The 22,899-nt window shown below is 42.7% G+C and overlaps 3 protein-coding genes across 6 annotated transcripts in view; 1 reads left to right on the top strand and 2 right to left on the bottom strand.

Moving 5' to 3' along the window:
* The first annotated feature begins 1,306 nt into the window (after positions 1 to 1,306).
* Positions 1,307 to 18,534, top strand: gfm1 (G elongation factor, mitochondrial 1). Its single transcript, XM_085429394.1, has 18 exons — positions 1,307 to 1,505; positions 1,602 to 1,754; positions 1,840 to 1,972; positions 5,305 to 5,509; positions 8,822 to 8,938; positions 9,128 to 9,278; positions 10,669 to 10,823; positions 10,951 to 11,035; positions 11,157 to 11,294; positions 11,582 to 11,683; positions 11,792 to 11,848; positions 11,960 to 12,097; positions 12,731 to 12,813; positions 15,929 to 16,091; positions 16,201 to 16,345; positions 16,443 to 16,603; positions 16,702 to 16,755; positions 17,575 to 18,534. The coding sequence occupies exons 1-18, from the start codon at positions 1,431 to 1,433 to the stop codon at positions 17,704 to 17,706; spliced, it is 2,247 nt and encodes a 748-aa protein (XP_085285520.1). The 5' UTR covers positions 1,307 to 1,430; the 3' UTR covers positions 17,707 to 18,534.
* On the bottom strand, positions 12,853 to 18,229 carry lxn (latexin). 2 transcript variants are annotated; one of them, XM_085429406.1, is made up of 7 exons: positions 15,214 to 15,902; positions 14,855 to 15,031; positions 14,700 to 14,762; positions 14,084 to 14,258; positions 13,734 to 13,870; positions 13,457 to 13,519; positions 12,853 to 13,248 (listed from the first exon to the last, which is right to left on the bottom strand). In XM_085429406.1, exons 2-7 carry the CDS (start codon positions 14,990 to 14,992, stop codon positions 13,132 to 13,134), a joined length of 693 nt encoding a protein of 230 aa, XP_085285532.1. In that variant the 5' UTR covers positions 14,993 to 15,031; positions 15,214 to 15,902; the 3' UTR covers positions 12,853 to 13,131. The 2 variants fall into 2 exon arrangements, with proteins under 2 accessions (XP_085285532.1, XP_085285531.1); XM_085429405.1 differs by lacking the exon at positions 15,214 to 15,902 and adding an exon at positions 18,092 to 18,229 and having other exon boundaries at positions 12,857 to 13,248.
* Positions 18,535 to 19,224: 690 nt separating the features above from the next.
* neu4 (sialidase 4) overlaps positions 19,225 to 22,899 on the bottom strand; it is a 7,373-nt gene continuing 3,698 nt past the window's right edge. The window contains exons 1-3 of one of the 3 annotated variants that reach the window (XM_085429399.1): positions 21,418 to 21,674; positions 21,010 to 21,265; positions 19,225 to 20,866 (exon numbers count right to left, since the gene is read on the bottom strand). In XM_085429399.1, coding sequence (XP_085285525.1) covers positions 19,827 to 20,866; positions 21,010 to 21,265; positions 21,418 to 21,459 — 1,338 coding nt within the window. In that variant the 5' untranslated portion in view covers positions 21,460 to 21,674 and the 3' untranslated portion in view covers positions 19,225 to 19,826. Of the gene's footprint in view, positions 20,867 to 21,009; positions 21,266 to 21,417; positions 21,675 to 22,899 lie in introns of those variants that run through there. The other 2 variants (XM_085429397.1, XM_085429398.1) reach the window with 2 other exon arrangements.

Below are 22,899 nucleotides of genomic sequence, written 5' to 3'. Positions count from 1 at the left end.
GTAAAAGAGGAAGCGCTGGTAAAACGGAGGCAAGTGTCGTTAACTTTCAGGCTTAGTAACTTCCAGAGACACCTGAAGTGGCACAAGCTAACGAGCTTCCAAACGACAAGACGTAACGGCCACAAAAAAACAAAAAAGAAACACGATTTAGCTCAGTTAAAAACCACAAGTACGGTAAATAAGAAAAGACCCAAGAAAAAGGCGACCAAACAAAATGTTGTCACCCAAAACAATCTTTATTATGTCTAAGAAAACGTCACAAACCTACTCAAAATGATCCGACGGTGGCCTACAGGTCATTTAATGGAGTTACCTTCAAGTGCACCACGAATTTTGGCTTTTTAGGCGCTAAAGAAAAACCGTTAGTAACCTTTACAATTGAGAAAGGTTAAAAAAAATTTTAGTCTGATAAATCAAAAGCGTAAACATCGTAACAGCAAGGTAGCTTAAAAAAAATTATATTTGCATTTTTTTGTGTTTGATATTCAAGAAATACCAAAGTTGACCATCCAGAAATAATTTTGGATTTCTTACATTTAGAAGTATGGGATGGAAATTTGTTAATGCCCGTGATTTCTTTTTATCTATCTGTAAGTAAAAATGACAACTTAATATGCTGAAATTTCGATTTAATGACTAAAATTTGGAGTTTTCAGATGTAAATTGAAATCTTGAGATATTACCTCTTTTTTTTCTTTTTAGTGGTGAACTAGCAGTGTGCGATACTGAAAAAATTGGTATTGATGATACCAAATAAATACAAGGCCATCATTGCCGATACCAATACTGATGCCGATACTTTTAACTTATAAAGGTGGCTTATGAAGGGAAGAGCAGTGTGTAATGATTTATGAGATGAATCATCATGAATTCTGATTTTAACGACTGTGAATTTAATTTCCACAATAATCAGTTAACACAACGAAACACACCTTTCAACTTGTCATGTAATTTGAAACTGGGTTACTTTAAGACCTGGAATGTAAATGTGCTTGCTTATAAAGCACTTTGGTTCAACTTCTGTTGTTTAAATGTGCTATAGGTGATAAATAAAATAGACATGACAGTCAACACAAAGGTTCAGATATTTTTCATGTGCAAGTTGGAGATATATTTTTTATTTCCTAAAAAATAATTTATCAAACAGATAAATTAAGATTCGTGGCTAAACACGTTTGGCTTTTCAAAACACGTTAACATTTAAATAACATTAAAAGAAAGAAAGGGGACAAATAAATAAATAATGCGTTTTAAGAGAAAACTTAAACGTTTGTGATTTTGGTACTTCTGGGCTTCCGTAAACCCGGAAGCAGTCGTTTCACAAGCAGCTAGGGTCCCGGCGTGACTTTCACCGGGGTGTCAGCAGCACCGGGGTCATCTAAACAGGGCAATACTACGACCAAGCTGTACTCCACTGAGCTGTTGCCGAGATGAGGGTGTTAAAAGCGGGCATGTTTTTAGCTAAAACGCATCTTTCGGCGCGAGGAACCGTCACACTTAAAAAGGTAATATTATCTAACCCGGGTCTGCTGACTTGACCTCAGTCCAGTTTGTTTCACAGTCGGTAGATCGAGTGAACTGTGATGGTTTCATATCCTCAGGTGCTCATCAACAGCTGCCGGAGCTGCTCCTCCGGTGTCTTTCCAAGCGAGAGGATCCGCAACATCGGGATCTCCGCTCACATCGACTCTGGGAAAACCACCCTGACCGAGCGCGTGCTCTACTACACCGGCAGGATAGCAGAGATCCATGAGGTGAGTCCGTTTCATTGTCTTTATCAAGCTCCTTTTTCCGTTTAGGTGAGGCTCACGAATGCTTTCCCTCACCTGTGTTGTTTAGGTGAAGGGGAAAGATGGCGTTGGAGCCACTATGGACTCCATGGAGTTGGAGAGACAACGAGGCATCACCATCCAGTCAGCTGCTACATACACCGTGTGGAAAGATTACAACATCAACATAATTGACACGCCAGGTAATTAGACATACACCTAGTAAAAATGTAACTCATTACTGTGGTGCTTTGTGTAACTACAAAGTAACGTTTGCTGAGGTGAGCTGCACAGGTAGGGTAATTTAGTATTACCTGTTCATTAACTGTCAGTAAATGGTCAAAAATGAATCGACAGACTGATCCGCACTCACTCCAAAGCAGTTTTTACCTCTTGCTCTGCTACTAGTGCAGAGGAAGTGAGGTCAGCTATGAAGATACTTACCTGTGTAGGTATTGAGATGTCTAGGAGAGAAGACAATGGACCGTTTTGACCAGATTGTTTAACACAGTCTTGGAGAGTGAGAGGATGCCTGAAGAAAAGAGAAGTGTATTAGCATTGATTTTCACAAAAAAGGGTGATGTGCAGAGTTGTAGTAACTACAAAGAATAAAGTTGATGAGCCAGACCGTAAAGCTAGGGGAGGGAGTTGTTGACACTAGGTTAAGAACAGAGGGGATGATCAGTGAGCGCCTTAATTTTTAAAAAGAGCTCTACAGATATGATATTTGATTTTAGAGGGTTGATAGAGAGGTATAGAGGAGGTCAGAAGGAGTTGCACTGTGTCTTTTTTGGATCTAGACAAGCATTTGATGGGGTGCCAAGAGATACCGAGGAAGTCAGGAGTGACGGGGAAGTATGTGAGGGTGGTGCAGGACATGCATGAGGACAGCAAGGCAGTGGTGATGTGTTGTAGGAGTGACAGATGGGTTTGACTAGGCCCATCCAAAACCTTCATTTTATTTATTTATTTTTTGAGCCAGTCAGAGGGGGAATTGCTGGTGTGTTCTGCTGAAGAACCCAAGTGCTCTTGAGCTTCAGGGCACAACTCATGGTCAGACATTCTCCTTCAAGATTTTCTGCAAGTTGTTCAAGTCGCTCCTGAAGCAGCCTCATTTCCCTATGTTTTTTGGCAAATGTGAGAAGAGCCTTTGTGCCTTTTTTTTTTTTCCCCCAACTGCTTTCTTATTGTTGAGTCATGAACTTTGACCTTAACTGAGGCAAGTGAGGCATGCAGACATTTTTCTGGGTTTTTTTGTGACCTCCTGGATGCGTTGTCAGGGCACTCTTGGAGTTCACCACTGTTTTCTCCATTTGTGGATGATGCCTGTCATTGTAGTTCACAGGAATCCAATATACAGTGGGGCAAAAAAGTATTTAGTCAGCCACCGATTGTGCAAGTTCCCCTACTTAAAATGATGACAGAGGTCAGTAATTTGCACCAGAGGTACACTTCAACTGTGAGAGACAGAATGTGAAAAAAAATAAATAAATTTAAAAAAAAAAAATCCATGAATCCACATGGTAGGATTTGTAAAGAATTTATCCGTAAATCAGGGTGGAAAATAAGTATTTGGTCAATAACAAAAATACAACTCAATACTTTGTAACATAACCTTTGTTGGCAATAACAGAGGTCAAACGTTTACTATAGGTCTTTACCAGGTTTGCACACACAGTAGCTGGTATTTTGGCCCATTCCTCCATGCAGATCTTCTCGAGAGCAGTGATGTTTTGGGGCTGTCGTCAAGCAACACGGACTTTCAACTCCCGCCACAGATTTTCTATGGGGTTGAGGTCTGGAGACTGGCTAGGCCACTCCAGGACTTTCAAATGCTTCTTACGGAGCCACTCCTTTGTTGCCCGGGCGGTGTGTTTTGGATCATTGTCATGTTGGAAGACCCAGCCTTGTTTCATCTTCAAAGTTCTCACTGATGGAAGGAGGTTTTGGCTCAAAATCTCACGATACATGGCCCCATTCATTCTGTCCTTAACACGGATCAGTCGTCCTGTCCCCTTGGCAGAAAAACAGCCCCATAGCATGATGTTTCCACCCCCATGCTTCACAGTAGATATGGTGTTCTTGGGATGCAACTCAGTATTCTTCTTCCTCCAAACACGACGAGTTGAGTTTATACCAAAAAGTTCTACTTTGGTTTCATCTGACCACATGACATTCTCCCAATCCTCTGCTGTATCATCCATGTGCTCTCTGGCAAACTTCAGGTGAGTTTGGAGTCTGACTGTTTGAGGCTGTGGACAGGTGTCTTTTATACAGATGATGAGTTCAAACAGGTGCCATTCATACAGGTAACGAGTGGGGGACAGAAAAGCTTCTTACAGAAGACGTTACAGGTCTGTGAGAGCCAGAGATTTTCCTTGTTTGAGGTGACCAAATACTTATTTTCCACCCTAATTTACAAATAAATTCTTTACAAATCCTACCATGTGGATTCATGGATTTTTTTTTTCACATTCTGTCTCTCACAGTTGAAGTGTACCTCTGGTGCAAATTACTGACCTCTGTCATCATTTTAAGTGGGGGAACTTGCACAATTGGTGGCTGACTAAATACTTTTTTGCCCCACTGTAAATGGCTTTATAACCATTTCCAGACTGATAAATGTCAATGACTTTGTTTCTCAGCTTTTGACATGATGTGACATGATGTGTTGCTTTTTGAGATCATTTAGCATCACTTCACTTTGTCAGACAGGTTCTGTGTCAGTGATTTGTTGATTCTACAGTAGAAATTAGACTTGTTTGTGGGTAATGAAATTGAAAAGAATGTCGTTAGACAGTTAATGATGTAACGAGGCAGGGGATAATACATTTTCACAGCACTGATGTCATTGGTTGGTTTTCCTTCTGTCCTGATCAGTTTATTTGAGTCACGCGGTTCAAAAACACAAAACAAAAACACACATCCGATTTTGTTTGTTTTAGCTCTTTATAAAACTGCAACAGCATCAAAATCCAGCCTTGCTCAGGCTCTTCTTTAAAGCCTTTCTAGTATTCAGGTAATATTAGGCTTTATTTTGTTGTGTGGTTTGCCACAGAAGCCACGTGAATTAAAATTAAAGTGTGCTGTAGTCTTCGCACCTTAGTGGTGTTGTAGAGTGAGGCGTGATTGTTTATTTGTAATGTATTTTAAACATTTTTGTGCACCTGAGGATCTAAAGCTGCTCACATTGTCTGTTTGGAAGTGGAAAAGTGATTCAGAGCTGATGTGATTGTAACTTTCCTCCACCAAAAATTTAACAGAGGATAAAAGTTGAAAGAACTTTGAATGTTATAGTCTCACGTAAAAGCCAGACATTTTTTTCTCAACAGAGAGTGTCAGTGGCCCCGAGTCATCTATGTTGTATGTTAGCATTTCTATCATTTAATCAGAACCAGTCATGCAGTTGCAACGTCCCTGCTTTGATCATTTTTTTTCTGTCAACTCTTTAACAGCGGTAGAAATGTGAAGGGGTGTGAAGGCACATTTTCAGCACTTTCATTTTGAGTGCGTCTGAACTCGATGTGCCTCACAGGTCACGTGGACTTCACCATCGAGGTGGAGCGTGCGCTGCGCGTGCTGGATGGAGCCGTGCTGGTTCTGTGCGCGGTGGGAGGCGTCCAGTGTCAAACCATGACGGTAAACAGACAAATGAAACGCTACAGCGTCCCCTTCCTCACCTTCATCAACAAGCTGGACCGAATGGGCGCCAACCCCGGACGAGCCCTGCAGCAGATGAGGTACGGTTTGTACACACACGTCACCAGTGTTGGTCAAGTTACTTGAAAAAAGTAATCAGTAACTAATTACTGATTACTTCCCCCAAAAAGTAATCCCGTTACTTTACTGATTACTTATTTTCAAAAGTAATTAATTACTTAGTTACTTTTTAAAAACACGATTTACAACCTGAATAGGTGATAAAGCGATAGATCTTTCAGCCCAATTCTACTTTTTCTGCATAATCCATCATACAAAATGTAATCAAATGGAAAAGCCTCTTTTTAAAACTTTTATAGTTTTATTAATTTTAATCTTTTAACTTTATGCATCAAGCAAAAATTTAATTATATGCAACATTCTCTGACTGGAAGAAATTTGTTTAATATTTAAACCTATTTTCTGCACATTCCAGCACATAAAATATTATTTTTTTTTGTGTTTACACTCACTCTTTCAAATAGATGCAAGTAAAACACAGCAGAAAATAAATAAAATCAAAGACTAGCGGTCCTGTTGCTCTATTTTCACCTGTACAGCAGGAGTTGGGTAGGCGGAGGTTTACCCTGGTGCAGGTGTGCCGCAGCGGTCAGTGGAAGGATACGGCAGTTTCTCTGTGAATTTTCCATTACGTCATAGCGCACTCGGAGCTTGCTTGGAAGTTTAGGGGTTTTTTTCGCTGTAAAAAGATGTTTTCTTCCCACGCACAATGCTAATGGACACTAATGTTTTTGTCACTTTTTATGGAATCAAACTCAAAGTAAGGTCAGTACTTCCACGCTTTAAACGCTGCACGCTCATACTCTCTCCCGCACTCGATATATGATCCATTGTTGATCTGCACACAGCTGTTGTCACGAACGTCACACTCGCTTATGTCACTGTCGTGAGACATTCTCGCAAAAAAATCACGGTTTTAGTAACGCAGTAACGCAGCGTTCCTACGGGAAAGTAACGGTAATCTAATTACCGTTTTTGCAATAGTAATCCCTTACTTTACTAGTTACTTGAAAAAAGTAATCGGATTACAGTAACACGTTACTGCCCATCTCTGCACGTCACACAGAGAGAACAGTCAGACGCATCGGCATGTTTGCCGTTACACCACAGGGCTGAGGACTGAAGAATAACGTGTATGGACTGGATGAGCAAACAGCTTTGAAAGGCTTTGAGACGTCGGTAGAAAAACTGAGGAGAGATTAGTTCTGCCACCTTTACAACCTACGCAAAATTGAAGCATAAACAACTTATCTGAAACCACATCTTGACCTGGTGTGCATAACAAGCATAAACGCACAGTATGCTCATGGTGAGAGCATGCTTTAAAGACAAGTTATTTAAGGAGTAGCTGACTTCCTAAGGTCTCACTTGCATAGGCCCATGTTCTCCAACATGAATGTCCTCTTCAGGCACCACGATTGGTGCTTTAAGCAGTTTTTAACTGGATAATAATACAGATTAGGTGATAATTGTATTAACTTATCAGCAATGTGTGTATTTAACATTTCCATTACCAAACCATGTGACTTAATTGTACTTATACTTTTAAGATATCAGCTGAGGGGCCACAGTGACCTTCTTGGATGGACCTGGGTGCCTTTAAAGGATGTATTTATTATAGGTTGCAGTTTAAAAAACAAAATCATAAACTCCCTAAATCCTTAGAGGTAACTTGAAAGTGACACTGTAGTTGGACTTTTATTTTTAACTCCATGTTTCAGTCTTTGGATCTTTAGCCAGAAGAATCCCTTGAGAAAATGTAGACCAGTCCTTGTATCTCAGCTTTTTCATGTCTGACACTGACTGTGTTAAGTGTTTTCATTAATGCAGCAAACACAAAGACTAACTTCTTAATCAATAATACAGCTGTAAAAAGATGTTTTCTTCCCACGCACAATGCTAATGGACACTAATGTTTTTGTCACTTTTTATGGAATCAAACTCAAAGTAAGGTCAGTACTTCCACGCTTTAAACGCTGCACGCTCATACTCTCTCCCGCACTCGATATATGATCCATTGTTGATCTGCACACAGCTGTTGTCACGAACGTCGCACTCGCTTACGTCACTGTCATGAGACATTCTCGCAAAAAAATCACGGTTTTAGTAACGCAGTAACGCAGCGTTCCTACGGGAAAGTAACGGTAATCTAATTACCGTTTTTGCAATAGTAATCCCTTACTTTACTAGTTACTTGAAAAAAGTAATCGGATTACAGTAACGCGTTACTGCCCATCTCTGCACGTCACACAGAGAGAACAGTCAGACGCATCGGCATGTTTGCCGTTACACCACAGGGCTGAGGACTGAAGAATAACGTGTATGGACTGGATGAGCAAACAGCTTTGAAAGGCTTTGAGACGTCGGTAGAAAAACTGAGGAGAGATTAGTTCTGCCACCTTTACAACCTACGCAAAATTGAAGCATAAACAACTTATCTGAAACCACATCTTGACCTGGTGTGCATAACAAGCATAAACGCACAGTATGCTCATGGTGAGAGCATGCTTTAAAGACAAGTTATTTAAGGAGTAGCTGACTTCCTAAGGTCTCACTTGCATAGGCCCATGTTCTCCAACATGAATGTCCTCTTCAGGCACCACAATTGGTGCTTTAAGCAGTTTTTAACTGGATAATAATACAGATTAGGTGATAATTGTATTAACTTATCAGCAATGTGTGTATTTAACATTTCCATTACCAAACCATGTGACTTAATTGTACTTATACTTTTAAGATATCAGCTGAGGGGCCACAGTGACCTTCTTGGATGGACCTGGGTGCCTTTTAAAGGATGTATTTATTATAGGTTGCAGTTTAAAAAACAAAATCATAAACTCCCTAAATCCTTAGAGGTAACTTGAAAGTGACACTGTAGTTGGACTTTTATTTTTAACTCCATGTTTCAGTCTTTGGATCTTTAGCCAGAAGAATCTCTTGAGAAAATGTAGACCAGTCCTTGTATCTCAGCTTTTTCATGTCTGACACTGACTGTGTTAAGTGTTTTCATTAATGCAGCAAACACAAAGACTAACTTCTTAATCAATAATACAGCTTGTAAATGCAATAAAACAAATATATTTAACCCATATTCCACATTGCACACTAGATTGCAGTGTAGTAATCAATATTTTTCCCCCGTTTGTTTGCACATTTGGTGTATTCAACGTTTCTTTTCCTGGACTTTTATTATTTTATTAGTTTGCATGAAATCAAAGAGCAGTAAAATGTGAGAATATACAGGAGCTCTTTAGGTTCTTGCAGTAAGCAGCTGTGTGTTTCTTTCTTTGGATTTTTTCGCAGTTTTAAAGAAATTTTCTACTTTTTTTAAGATCCAAACTGAACCACAACGCAGCGTTTGTGAACATCCCCATCGGGCTGGAGGGGAACATGCGTGGCATCATTGACCTCATAGAGGAGCGGAGCATGTATTTCGAAGGACAGTTTGGGTAAGATGAATTTATGTGTAAATGGGTGGTTTTTATTTTCCCTCTGCCATGAATTAGACTTAAGGTCAGCTATTGTACAATTAAACTGTTGCGATCTGCATCAGTCCCATAGAAATTGTGGATAAGACCAAGTTTCCTTACGAGTCTGATCTGTATAAAATATTTAAAGCTGCGTCGTGCTTCCTGCAGGCAAACTATGCGCTATGATGAGATCCCGGCAGATTTTCGAGCTGAGGCCGCAGACCGCAGGCAGGAACTGGTGGAGTGTGTCGCCAATGCTGATGAAATCTTGGGAGAGATGTTCCTGGAGGAAAAAATTCCAACCAAAGATGATCTGAAGGTTTGAGAGACCAGTTTGTGTGAAATCTAACAGTGTCAACTAAACTCCAACAAAAACAAACAAACAAAAAAAATCCTCAATTAAACCCGCTGGTATCTGAGGTATAGTCACTAGTTATTGGTCATTTCATTAGGTACGTCTGTTCAACTGTTCGTTAATCTGAATATCTAATCAGCCAATCACATGGCAGCAACTCAGTGCATTAGGCATGTAGACAGGGTCAGGATGACCTGCTGAAGTTCAAGCTGAGCATCGGACTGGGGAACAAAGGTGATTTAAGTGACTCTGGATGTGGTATGGGTGTTGATACCAGCTTGGTTTCAGAAGCTGCTGATCTCCTGGGTTTTTCCTGCACAACCATCTCTAGAGTTTACAGAGAATAGTCAGAAAAGGAGAAAACATCCAGTGAGCAGCAATCGTCTGTGTGTAAATGCCTTGTTGATCCCATAGGTAAAAGATCAGTAGGGCAACAATAACTTAAATAACCACTTGTTATAACCAAGAAATGAAGATAATGAATGTACGTCACATTGAACCTTGTAGCAGATGGGTTACAGCAGCAGAAGACTGCAACTGACGGTACAACTTACATGAAAAAAGGTGCTGTGGTCTGAGGACTGTTTCTGCTGTGACATTCAGATGGTCCGAATTTGACATAAACAACATGAAAGTATTGATCCATCCTGCTTCTTATCAGCAGTTCAGTTTGGTGCTGATGTAATGGTGTGGGGGATACTTTGGCCTCTTAGTACTATCTGAGGAATGATTAAATGCAGCAGCCAACCTGAGTATTGTTGCTGACCGTGCAGGTTCTCTTTATGACCACTGTGCACCAATCTTCCAGCAGGATAACACATCATGTCACAAAGCTCAAATCATCTCAAACTGGTTTCTTGAACGTGACAATTAGTTCATTGTACTCAAATGAACACCACAGTTCGCCGGATCTCAACCTAGTAGAGCACCTTTGCGATGTGGTGGAACATGAAATTCACATCATGGATGTGCAGCTGATAAATCTGCAGCAACGTTGCGATCCTCTCATGTCAACATGGATGAAAATACCTCAGGAATGTTTCCTGTGTCGTAAAGAATTAAGGCAAAAAGTAGGTCCAACCCAGTACTGTCAAGGTGTACCTAATAAAGTGACCGGTGATTGTATTTCAGACTTGATACAAGTGGTGGCGATCCAAAGAAGCAAACATATCTGAGAGTCAGTTTTGATCAGTCCGGAAATACCAAATTTGGCATCACCAGTTACCCCAAAGTTTGTATAGAAATCCTGAAAATCATTCAGAATTTTCACATCCAAATTTTGAGATTAACATTTCACATCAGCGAAGAGATAAAGGCATTTGTCTCAATCAGTTTTCACCTCACTGCCTTCCAGGCAGCAATCCGCCGGGCTACGGTGCAGCGTCTCTTCACCCCAGTGTTGGTGGGCACAGCGCTGAAGAACAAAGGTGTCCAGCCTCTACTGGACGCCGTCCTGGATTACCTGCCCAACCCCAGTGAAGTCAAAAACTACGCCATCCTCAATGAAGAGTGAGTATGAAGAGGAACGTCAGTTTGCATGCAAAGTGTCCTGAAACTGTAGATTTAAATCAAAATCAGATTAAAAGTTGTTTGTTTTTTTTTCCACTAACATTGGCGGGTTTTTCCACTCTGTTAGAGATTCCACTGAAACCAAAAAGATTCAAATGGACCCAACGAGAGACTCTGCAAACCCCTACGTTGGTCTGGCTTTCAAACTGGAGGTGATTCAGTTTGACAGAGAGCATCTGTTCTGTCTCATGTCCTCGTGATCTCTCTATTTCTGCACATTTGTGCAATAGAAATACTTCAGTTTGCCATGTTCTGCTATTTCCTGTCTTTCAGGCCGGGAGGTTTGGTCAGCTGACGTACATACGAGTGTATCAAGGCTGTCTGAAGAAGGGAGAATATATTTACAACACACGCACAAGCAAGAAAGTCAGAGTTCAGAGGCTCGTGCGTCTTCATGCTGATCAGATGGAGGTGAGAGCAAACCGGCGTTGCGTCAGCAGGCTGTGAGAGGTCACAGTTTTCCATCTGTGGTTTGCACATTAAACAGCAGAGCAGCATGACTGGTCAGAAAGATTGGGTTCCTCTTTTTGGCTTTAATCAAGTGTGTAGATATCAACCACATCCCCTGTGACACCAAAACAACATGTTTGCACCCATCTTCTATCAAAACAAGATGTGAAACTGTTTTTTAGTCATTCCTATCATCATTTTTAAAAAACAATCATCCTGCTTTTTGTGCTCTCTCTCTGCTTTGAAAGGATGTGGATGAGGTTTATGCGGGAGATATCTGTGCCCTGTTCGGAATCGACTGTGCCAGCGGAGACACTTTCACATCCAAGACAACTGCTGACCTGTCCATGGTAAGAAGCAAAGGACACCCGAAAGACAAAGAAACCTGCTTCTTTTTAAAGTGTTTTTGTGCCTCATGAGAAGCATCTTCATTTGATGTCAATTTTTAACACCCACAGGAGTCCATTCACATCCCTGAACCTGTCATTTCCATGGCGATGAAGCCAGCCAACAAGGTAAAAATACTTGTTTAACCTGAAAGACGTGCCTTTTATTATAACTCTAGTCTTAAATCCACCTCTTTGTCACTCCCTCTTATTATTAATTCCTCTTGTGCGACTGAACAGAACGACCTGGATAAATTCTCTAAAGGAATCAACCGTTTCACCAGAGAAGACCCGACGTTTAGAGTGCATTATGACACTGAGAGCAAAGAAACCATCATCTCAGGCATGGGCGAGCTGCATCTGGAAATCTACTCACAGGTACTCACTTAGACAGGTTGCACGTTTCATGGGACATCTCATCAAATCCATTATATAACGTGGGGATAATTATTTCATCTCCTTGCTGAATCTGTAAGTTTACTCACTTAAAAAGAAACAAACGGGCTTGGATTGGTCTTGTAGTCCATTCCAGCCTCGTGCAGGTCCACACTCTTCTCCCTGTTGTGCATTGGAAAGAAACTGATTGTGTGGACAGGTGTGCTTTAAACACACAAGTTGATATCAGGAGTCTGTAATTGATTGACTGATTGTAATCTGTGTGCCCAGTTTGGATGAAGGGGATCGAATACTTGTTTCGCTCAGGGACATTCAAATCAATTTCTAATGTTTATGTAACAGATTTGTTCCGTCTCTCTACTTTAGAAACTACTAGAAAAATTAGGCTGTTAATTTCTTTGTGAGCAAACTAACAAATTCAGTGAGGGAATCAAATAATTTAGTGAGTGTCTTTGGCCTTACCAGCGTTGCTTTATCTCAGGCTAATTTTGGAGTTTGGAGTAAAGTACTTCAGTAGTATTTCCATGAAGGCTTTAATTCTGCAAATTAACAGATCTCTGTTCTGAGTAACCTTTATGATCTAATCCAAGTTTATTTTTGCTCTTTTTCTCTCAGAGGATGGAGAGGGAATACAACTGCCCCTGTGTGATGGGAAAACCCAAAGTAGCTTTCAGAGAGACGATCACCAGTCCCGTACCGTACGTCCTGATAGTCTTTGTCCTTACGCGCACGCACATACAAGCACGCACAAAATACTTTGTCATTGTAAACAGTTTATTTAAGCTAAAATAGACCAAACACAGACATTTAAAACAATTTCAGTATATCATATACTTATGAGTTAAAGCATTTAAGAGTGTAAATTTTAGGTTTCAGCAGTAGATCTGTGCCTAGTGCTTGTAGCGTCATCATGAAAAAACAACAACAACAAAAAAACCCATTTATGTGCCAATATTTGACCCCACAAGATGTGAGGACAAATAAGTGGTCTTGGCTGTGTGATGAACACCCACAGATTAGTTAGTCTTTGGAGATTTTTCCCTTTCATGGCGGTGAGGCAGCCGCTTCATCTGCACCACTTTAACCCCCTCTGCAGGAGACCAGGTAAACAGCATCTTCCAGTGAATGATTTCCTGTATCGGCACAGAAAAATGTCAGATCAGCGAGATCTCTGGATGCAAAAATGTGGCTCAGATTGAATAGCAAAGTTTAGCATGAGTGCAGTAAAGTGCATGTTTAATTTACTCCAACACACCACAAGTACCAAATCTATTAGTATTATAAAAAGTTTTATTTTAGCATTTCAGGCTTTTTAAAGGCATTTTTTAGCCAAGTGTCTACCTGGGACACCATTTCATGCAGCAGTGTGTGACAGTCAAACTCCAGGTGGTCCTCCTCAGTTGTCTGTAGGAAACAAAACAAAAAAATTTTTTTTAAAGGCTTAATACATTTGTTTATATGGCCGACATAACCTGTCTTGTTTTACCACATGAAGGACTTTTATTGACAATCTGTATGTATTCAGTAAATCGTGCAGACATGGGGCTTAAAGGGGGGGGGGGGGGCGTGATCAATTTCTTATAATAAGCTCATATTTAAATTTTTGTAAAGCACCTACCACCTGAGTGATGTTGGCCACCTGAGCCACGTTGTACAGAGTGTCTTCAGTGGATTCATTCAGCATGATGAAGCTGGAGGCCAGAATGCCCAGATGCCAAAAAGGCTTCATGTCGGGCTCGATGTGACCGTGGCTGTCTGAGGGAAGTTTAGAGTTCTCAGTTAAGTCTCATCTCTCAAGCGTCCTGCGTTCATGATGACAGCACTTGTGTTGTCAATGTTTAGAGGAACACCGCAGCACTGACAGTGTTGAAATGTCTGAACGCAACTGTTGTGCAAAATCTGACTTTCAGTGTTGATTGGGTGGAACTGCAGTAGCTTGGACAGTTAAGCCTGTTTTATTGGACTTACCTGGTAAGTACTGTGCAGACATCAGGGTTTGGTTGGTCTTGTATTTTTGGTATAGAGCCTCTTCTTGAGCTTTAATGTCAATTTTAAGGAGCTCCTCATGCGAGGCTTTGACTTCAGGTGGCTGTTGCCCTTTTCCTTTTGGAAAGAAAAGCTCTGCAGAGCAAGTCTGTGTAGTCTGAAGGAGTTAAACAAAACAAAGTTAGCAAAAAACGAATAGTAAAGGCATTCTTAGTGAGCAAGAAATGGGAGTGGATGTAGCCCAGATGAGTCGAGGTTGCACCACACCATCATACAAGCTAACATAAGCCTCCTTTTATAGGCTGTTTAGTCATTCTTGTCAGACCTGCTCACACTAAGCCAGACGCTGTGAGATTGTTTACCATACCTAAGATTTATTTGTAGGATCTTTCAATAGGCAGCAGCAAACACAGATAACGCTGTGTTTGGGAGTGGGTGAAGACATTTATTCAGATTACCTCCACCCTATTTGAGAGGTGGATCATTACTCTTTGTGGTTCTTAAGAAGCTGCAGCTGCACCCCCCCTCCCTCCTCCACCATTATGTCTTTTTTCCTCACATTGTGGTTAAAAGAAAAAGAGAAAAAAGAAAGTCCTACATTGGTTATGATATCATTCACCGAGAGCTCCAGCTGATACTTTCTTCCGGAGTCTGCCACATCCTGAAAGAAAAATTGGAAATTCAAGTTGTTGTTGTTGTTTTTTTTATTTACAGTGGCATATTCACATATTTCAGTGTTGAAGGTCAGCTGACCTCTGCGTTCCCACTGTGGACCGTCTGCACTCCGATCAGCCTGAATGGTGAACCGTACCGGGTGTTGAGGTAGTGTTGGACCACCTGAGCTGCCCTCCTGGCAGGGTAGTGATTTGGGTTCAGCTCGCCAGTTGCCATCACATCCTCCTCGGCTCCCTCCTCTGTCCGTGCCTTTATCTGTGGGTGGAAAGTGGAGGGAGAGGGAAAAGGAGTGAATGAGAACAGAAGATGGTTATTGTGCAGGGCTTCCAGTTCCTGGAGGACTTTGATCTTTAGGTGTGAGCAGCTATGTAGACAAACACAGCTTTGCACACAACAGCCACTGAGCAATACAGGAAAGAAACCATGTGTTTTCTTACAGGGTGAAGTGATACGCAGCTGTGAAGTGTCCCAAACTGAATTAAAGTGGGGAGTGAATCTCTGCCAACTGGAATGTTTTTTCCCCTCACAGTCGGTGTTCCGAGTCAGCTGCTCCTCGCGCAAATGGAAAGATAACTTCCCACTTCCTCTGACAGTAGAGTTCACTGAGGACTGCCCCTTTTTAAAGAGACAGAGCCCTTTTTAACACTTCCTCCTGACTTTAAAAAAAAAAAAAAAAAGCAGCGCTTTACAGCAAACAGACCTCTGCAAATGTTTGCAACTTAGTAAAGTAGGTCAAATTTGGTTATATAGTAATGGAGAGTTTCAGCTTCAGTTAAAATATGAAGGAAATGTTCACATTTTAGTGGATAGAGCTGGAGCTTAAGTATACTTGGTATTGGTACAATCTTATATTTGGAGTAAATTAGAGATCCCCAACAGACATATTTATAAATGCAATTTCATCAATCATCAGAAGTACTGAATAGTTAAAGTTACATCTCATCTTTCCTCATTAAAACAGCCTAGGATATGCAAATACTTTGTTATAAACCCAAAATAAAACTGTACATTCCAGTACTTAAACCTACTTTAGTTTCTTAAGAGTATTCTTGGTTATGTTGGTTCTTTGATTTGATTGGTGCATACATTTGGATCATCTACTTCCTGTTGTGTCGCTCTATGTTAACAAGTGTTCCCCCCACTCTCTCGTAGATTTGACTTCACCCATAAGAAGCAGAGTGGCGGCTCCGGGCAGTACGGTAAAGTCATCGGGGTCCTCGAGCCTCTCGAGTCAGACCATTACACCAAACTGGAGTTTGAAGATCAAACTGTTGGAACCAACGTCCCAAAGCAGTTTGTGCCAGCTGTTGAAAAGGCATGCAAACACTTTCACGTGGTCTCACAGAATAAGTTTTAAACACAAGTGGAAGCGATTCCAAATTTAAAGTCTCGATTTTCTCCCTCCTTCCCCCATCGTGCTGCAGGGCTTCAAGGACGCCTGTGAGAAGGGCCCTCTGAGCGGGCACAAGATCTCAGGAGTCCGATTCCTCTTGGAAGACGGAGCGCACCACATGGTCGACTCCAATGAGATCTCCTTTATCCGCGCAGGAGAGGGCGCTCTAAAACAAGGTGAGGACGCCCTTCTGTTTATTTTTTCCATTTGTGTCCGATTCAGCTGAAAAATATCTGATTTATGTTGCCGCTGGGTTCACCGTTTTCTCCACAGCTATGGAAAAGGCCAACGCAGTGATCCTGGAGCCAATCATGTCCGTGGAAGTCGTTGCACCCCAGGAGTTTCAAGGAGCCGTCATTGCTGGAGTAAACCGCCGCCACGGCGTCATCACAGGACAGGATGGGGGTGAAGGATACTTCACTCTTTATGCTGATGTAAGTCCAGTAAATATAAACGATACAGTGCTTATCTCCAGTTTCACCCGCTTTCTTGTCCTGCTTTAACTCAAATGTCATCCTGTTTGTTCCAACAGATCCCACTAAATGACATGTTTGGTTACGCCACAGAGCTGCGCTCTTGTACTGAGGTAAGTTCAAAAACATACAAAACCTGACGGTCAGGTAATGTTGAGGAATGAGTTCAATTAAAGTTTGTTTTTCAAATGATATCATAGACCATATGGTAGGTGTTTAATATGAGGTAAAGCCTCCTGTGGATGTGGTGAAAGTGGTCACTCGTCTGTGCAAAGACTGTATAAGTATTCAATCTGTTGTCAAAGAACTGCCCTCCATTTTTGGACATTTGCAGCGGTTGCGTTTGGCTCTGATAAGCATGCTGATCCTGCATGTCCCAGTCATCCTCGACAGGAAACTTGTTACAACATAATGCTGGTCAAGGAAGCATCTGGATATGCTCCTCATCCAGGAGGGCCTGCACTACTCTGGCAGCGTGGAGGGGTGGGGGACATCTTTCTGCTGAACTAGCTGCAGGGTGGGGGTACTGCCATAACAATGACTGGAGCTCATCTCAGGACGTCTGTCCAGTCACATTTCCATCAAGAACAATCAGATCAGAGCTGGTGCTCTAAGCAGAGGCTTGAACACGCATGTATGACAGTATGCAGTCTGCTGAAGCCTCCGCCTGCTATGTAGCCCATTTGTGCTACTTTGATAGCCTACAGCTGGAGTTCACAGTAAAAACTGGAGGCTTCTTGGATGAGTGCGTCAAGTGTGTTGATCAGGTCCTGGATTTTGGCAACTAGATATGGTTCAAAGAATTTTTAGCGAGAAAGATTAGATGGATTGGAGATGTGCACGGACAAAAATAGAGGAAATTCTTGGAATCAGACATGGTTTGTAGAAGAAGACAGCTGAATTGCTAACATGTTGTGTCATTGTTTATTCAGGGGAAAGGAGAGTACACCATGGAGTACAGCAGATATCAGCCCTGCCTGCCCGCCACACAAGAAGAACTCATCCACAAATACTTGGAGGCTACAGGACAGCTGCCAGCGAAGAAGAACAAGTGGAAGAGCTGAACTCATCATTTTCTCCTCATCTTCAACCACGGCTCTACACAAAAACAAGATTTTACTTTCCTTTAGTTGTTTAATCCCCCCTCCTAATGTCTGCCTCACGTGGAAAGACTATTTATTACCTGCATTTTAGCAACAGTTAAGTCTGCAGGCAGCGTTTAAGCTCAGAGTTTTGACTTGAGCTTATAATGGCTTTTGTACTATGTACAGAAAGGTCTTTATGTTATAATGATTGCAACAAAGACGTATTACCTTCAAGTGTACTTGCATGAGTGTGTGTCAGTCATTGCACAATAACATCTTGGAAACATTTCATCCCTCCCTTCAAATCCAGCTACTAAGCAACACAAACCACAGCACAACAGTCGTCCACCGGGTTGCTCCTCACCTGCTCAGATTCAGCCGCCGTCTCAGGTATGCTGTTGGGATGAGCTGACGTGTCCGCTGAGGCAGTCGGAGGGCTGATTGTCACGTCGGGAATCCCACTTACTCCCATTAACACAGCCAGAACGACGACGAGCCTCATTATTTCAAACGGACGCTGGGAGAAAACAGTAACGACTTCAGTGGAAGAGCGCAGGCGGGGAAATGACTGTCCTGTGAGAGTGGAGTTATGTAAAGAGGAGGAGGAAGCAGAGAGAAGAGACTGTCCAGATCCTGCTGTCTTCCTGCAGCAATCTGTATCCAAACAAACTGCTCCACTTTATCTGCTGTGCTCTCAAGCTGCAGGTGTGATTAATCAGAAAGCTTGGCGCTGGGCTGCTGTTTGTCACTTAAATTTGGGGGAGGAAGACTTTTACTTTGCCAGATTAAACATGTTTCTGCCCAATATCAGCTTGCCAAAGGAAAAACTGAAAAAATGTCTAAAACTAGGTGGTCTGCACTTCACATTTTGTGAACAATAATTTTTTTTAATAAAACAAATGCTTTTGTTGACCTTGAAAGCCATAGTTCAGGAAACACATTTGGGACGTCCCCACAGACGTCACTGTAAGATTGTTTCTGTCGACTTTTATCCCGTTAACTGACTGGGAGAGGAAAAAGAACAGATTGGACACAGACCTGTGGGACAAAATGGACTGTTGCAAAGAATAATCTGACACTAATTCACAGGAACAACCCTGATAGCATGTTCTAGCTCCTGGGTTTGCTATCTAAAAGCTCTGGCTCCCATTTGACTCATTGTGTTTGTTCACGGATTAATCAATGAAATGGAAAATTAAATACTGCTTTTCAACAGCTGCCATTCTTAAATATTCAGTTTACTGACGGCAAATGAACGATAATGGTTGCATATTAATTTTCCATTGACTGGAAAAACAAACAACCCACTTCCACCGGACAGCAAAGGAAAATGTCTGGTTCTGGGAAGATTGCAACAAAAACAACACAATACTTTAGGAAGTGAAAGATTTTTATTGCACGCCTTCAAATTAAAACGTGACACATCAGAAAAATCTATTTTGTCACTTGTGTGCACGATGTGATGGAAAATATGGTGGACAGAAGCTCAGCGAGTGCTCCACCTTCTCAGTGTCTGTCCAACACTTCAGCTCAGTCCTGAATTCTTTTCCTCTGTGAACTTGAATGTTTACTTTTTATCCAAGTGACAGTTATGACCTGAGACGCTGAGCTACTGCTCAGACTCAACAGGCCTCAGTTGGTATGTTAAAGTTCATAATAGCATAATTAGAAAAAGACTGAACAAGTACAATACAGCTTGGTTGGAAGGGTTTCCAGAAGTCTCTTGCTTCTAAAAAGAAGGCAGCACAGCTTAGGTTTGCAAAGCTGCATCTGAATAAGAACAAGAACAATGTGCTTTGAACAGATGGAGATGTTTGATCATAATGCACATAAAGCACCACGTTGGGACAAAACCCAGAAACCTCATGCCAGCTGTGACCACAGTGGTGGAGGGATGGGGAAAACTGAGCGATGTCTTTAGAGTTTTATCTTCCTTTTGCAGACCTGAGGTGCTTCAGTGAAGTGTTAGCTCTATATTTGTGTCAAAATCTGAATTTTATGAAATCTGAGAACATTTCAGTCTGCACAGGTCCAAATAAGTGAAGCATAATATAGGAAACAGTTAATAAACGACTTGTATCACAAGTTTAAAATCTACATTAAGACACAGAGCACATCTCAGCCAGCTTGCTCTTCTTCCTCCTCTTCTTCACAGGAGTCACCTGTTGGGAAACTGCTGCACTTTGAGCATCATGTCTACAGCTCCCCCCCTGCTGTTTTCTGTGTCCTTCGTTGTTTGTTTCCAGCCAGACGTCCCGGGGCAGATTATCGATGAGCTCGTAGAGGGTGAAGATGCTGAAGCAGATTTCGTCGTAAGCTGTTTTGGTACCACACTCAAACAGGCAGGCGAAGGCCACAGCAGGTGGGGCTCCAGGTGAGGGTGACAGCTCCAGGTAGGCCAGGTCAGAGTATGCGCTCGGCCCATCATAGATCACCCAGGGGCCACGCCAGCTGTCTGGATCACGGGGGAAAAGGCTGAGGAACAAGCCCAGGTTTTTGCGTGCAGTCGTCCATGTTGGGTGGGAATATACTACCCACGTAGGAGTCAGGAAATCCAGAGGGGCTTCATGAGGAGGTGGGATGGAGCTGGTGGTGCTGGAGCTGTTTGCTGACACTGAAAAGGCTACAGAGCTGGTACTCGACTTGGAGAGACTGGACTCTGTGGTGCAGGATGTCCAGTGTCTGGAGAGCCGTACAGGTCGCTGTAAATCGTTGCTAAGACTCTGACACAGATTTAACGGGGCAGGAAATCCAATAATACTCCCATGACAACCATTTCGAGGCTCCACCAACCGCTGCACCAGCTGCCCCTCCTGAAACACGGCTCCATCATCCAGACTGAGGGCCTGCACTCTGTACCCGAGAGGGCTTCGAGCATTACAGTATAACACGTTAGTCCCATCCTCTTCGTCCACAGACACCATCTGACACTCCACGGTCTCTGGTCCTGGGACCGCCTCTCCAAAGCGCCAGGTTCTCCCGTGGGTGTCACTGTGAAAGCAGAATGAGTGGGGAGTGGTCTGGCAGAGGTGGCCGAAGCACTCTTTGCACTCGATGTGGTAGGCGTAGGCAGGAATGAGCAAACGGCCCGACTTCAGCTGGATGCCGTGGCCCGGGCCGAGAGCGAAGGTGGCCCATTCTGCCAGGAAGGAAGCAGAATTGGGACTGTGGATTTTGTCATCTTGTGACTCTTACTTAGATCTTTTTGTTGAAGACAAAGAGGCTGTTTCCAATTTAACTGGAGATAAATAATACCACAATGCTTTTTCGAATGAGCCTCACCTTTAATAGTGTCTCCTATGACCTTCTTGGTGAGGTCGGTGACGGGACTCCAGGTGTCGCCATCATCAGTGCTGGAGACGTAGCACAGTCTGGTCACGTTCTTCCCTGTCACCAGCTGATAGGACTCTGAGGTGTGACCCAGAACAGCGATGAAGAACAGAAAGAGAGTGCCCGTGAACTCATCGTAGACCGGGCACGGGTTCATGGATCGGTGGCCTGGCAGGAAAGCAGTGCCCAGAACACGGATGTCCTCCCACTGCAGACAAACGACGATTGAGAAGAATCACAGGAGACACAAGAAATGATGCTTCTCACGTCTGTTTGATTTTACTTAAAATGCCTGTTCAGTCAAATTACAAAACAAGAGTTAAAAAAAAGATTTTAATTATTTAATTTTTTTTTACAAACTTCATATGCGACTGGGGAGAGTGCCCGCCCTATGGAAGACATCCTGCATCGTCCCGGTCCCCAAAAAGAACCGGCCCAATGAGCTGAATAACTTCCGACCGGTGGCACTGACGTCACATCTTATGAAGACTCTAGAGCGGCTCTTCCTCAACCTCCTCCGACCACAGGTACAACATGCCCAGGACCCACTACAGTTTGCATACAAGGCGGGTGTCGGAGTGGAGGATGCCATCCTGTACCTCCTACACAGAGCCCACTCACACCTGGATGGGGGAAAAGGCACGGTCAGGATCCTGTTTCTTGACTTTTCCAGTGCCTTTAATACCATCCGGCCCTGTATGCTTCAGGAAAAACTGAACAGGATGGAGGTGGACCCCTGCCTGGTGGCTTGGATCTCCGACTACCTCACCGACAGACCACAGTACGTCAGGCTGAAGGACATCACGTCTGACACAGTGGTCAGCAGCACAGGAGCACCACAGGGAACTGTGCTGTCCCCTCTTCTCTTCACCCTGTACACCTCTGACTTCTGCTACAACTCTGAATTATGCCATATTCAGAAGTTTGCAGATGACACGGCCATCATGGGGTGTATCTGGGATGATCAGGAAGAGGAGTACAGAAGTCTGGTGAGGAACTTTGTCGCATGGAGTCACACAAACCACCTGCAACTCAACACCTCAAAGACTAAGGAACTGGTTGTGGACTTCGGGAGGTCCAGAGAAGGTCCACTGCCGGTTCAGATAGAGGGGGAGGAGGTGGAGGTGGTCAACAAGTACAAGTACCTCGGGCTGTGGGTGGACAATAAACTGGACTGGTCATGCAACACAGAGCACCTGTATAAAAAAGCCCAAAGCCGACTGTACTTCCTCAGGAGGCTGAGGTCTTTTAACATCTGCAGGAAGCTCCTGAGGATGTTTTACCAGTCAGTGGTTGCTGGAGTACTTTTCTATGCTGTGGTGTGCTGGGGGAGCAGCACAGCAAAGAAGGACTCATCCAGGCTGGAGAAACTGATCAGGAGGGCTAGCTCTGTGGTCGGCATGAAGCTGGACACTCTGGTGACAGTGGCAGAGAAAAGGACATTAAAGAAACTGCTGGACATTATGAACAATGCTGGGCATCCTCTGCACACGGCCATTAACAACCAGAAGAGTCTGTTCAGTGACAGGTTGCTTCTCCCCAAGACAAGAACTAACAGACTTAAAAACTCCTTTGTCCCACACGCCATCAGACTGTTTAACTCCTCTCTGGAGGGGAGAGGGAGGGGAAACAGGAGGACAAAGGAGGGGGGAACAACTAAGCTGTAGTGCCTCTTCACCTCACTGTACAATACCTTGTGCAATACTTTTTGTAAATAGTCAACAGTGCAATAGACTCAATACTTGAAATGTGCAATTCACTTGTATTTTTATTTTTTATTCCTATTTATTCTATTTATCCCCTTTGTATATTTTATTTATATTTGTCTCTGTATTTATATAT

The sequence above is a fragment of the Rhamphochromis longiceps genome, linkage group LG14 (genome assembly GCF_057381845.1).
Source record: "Rhamphochromis longiceps isolate RC_006_pf linkage group LG14, R_longiceps_female_GT1.1, whole genome shotgun sequence".
Lineage (NCBI taxonomy): Eukaryota > Metazoa > Chordata > Actinopteri > Cichliformes > Cichlidae > Rhamphochromis > Rhamphochromis longiceps.
The sequence above is the reverse complement of the archived record's forward strand: the minus strand, read 5'-3'. Positions and strand labels throughout refer to the sequence as shown.

Bases quoted from the DNA above. Each gene is read 5' to 3' on its own strand.
- lxn (XM_085429405.1), bottom strand. From the start codon at position 18,229: ATGAGGCTCGTCGTCGTTCTGGCTGTGTTAATGGGAGTAAGTGGGATT. The intron at 15,032-18,091 runs GTGAGGAGCAAC...TTCCACCCACAG, and splicing joins CGGCGGCTGAATCTGAGCAG to ATAAAGGCACGGACAGAGGA. The intron at 14,259-14,699 runs GTAGGACTTTCT...TAACTCCTTCAG, and splicing joins TGAATGATATCATAACCAAT to ACTACACAGACTTGCTCTGC.
- gfm1 (XM_085429394.1), top strand. From the start codon at position 1,431: ATGAGGGTGTTAAAAGCGGGCATGTTTTTAGCTAAAACGCATCTTTCG. The intron at 11,684-11,791 runs GTAAGAAGCAAA...TAACACCCACAG, and splicing joins CAACTGCTGACCTGTCCATG to GAGTCCATTCACATCCCTGA. The intron at 12,098-12,730 runs GTACTCACTTAG...TTTTTCTCTCAG, and splicing joins ATCTGGAAATCTACTCACAG to AGGATGGAGAGGGAATACAA.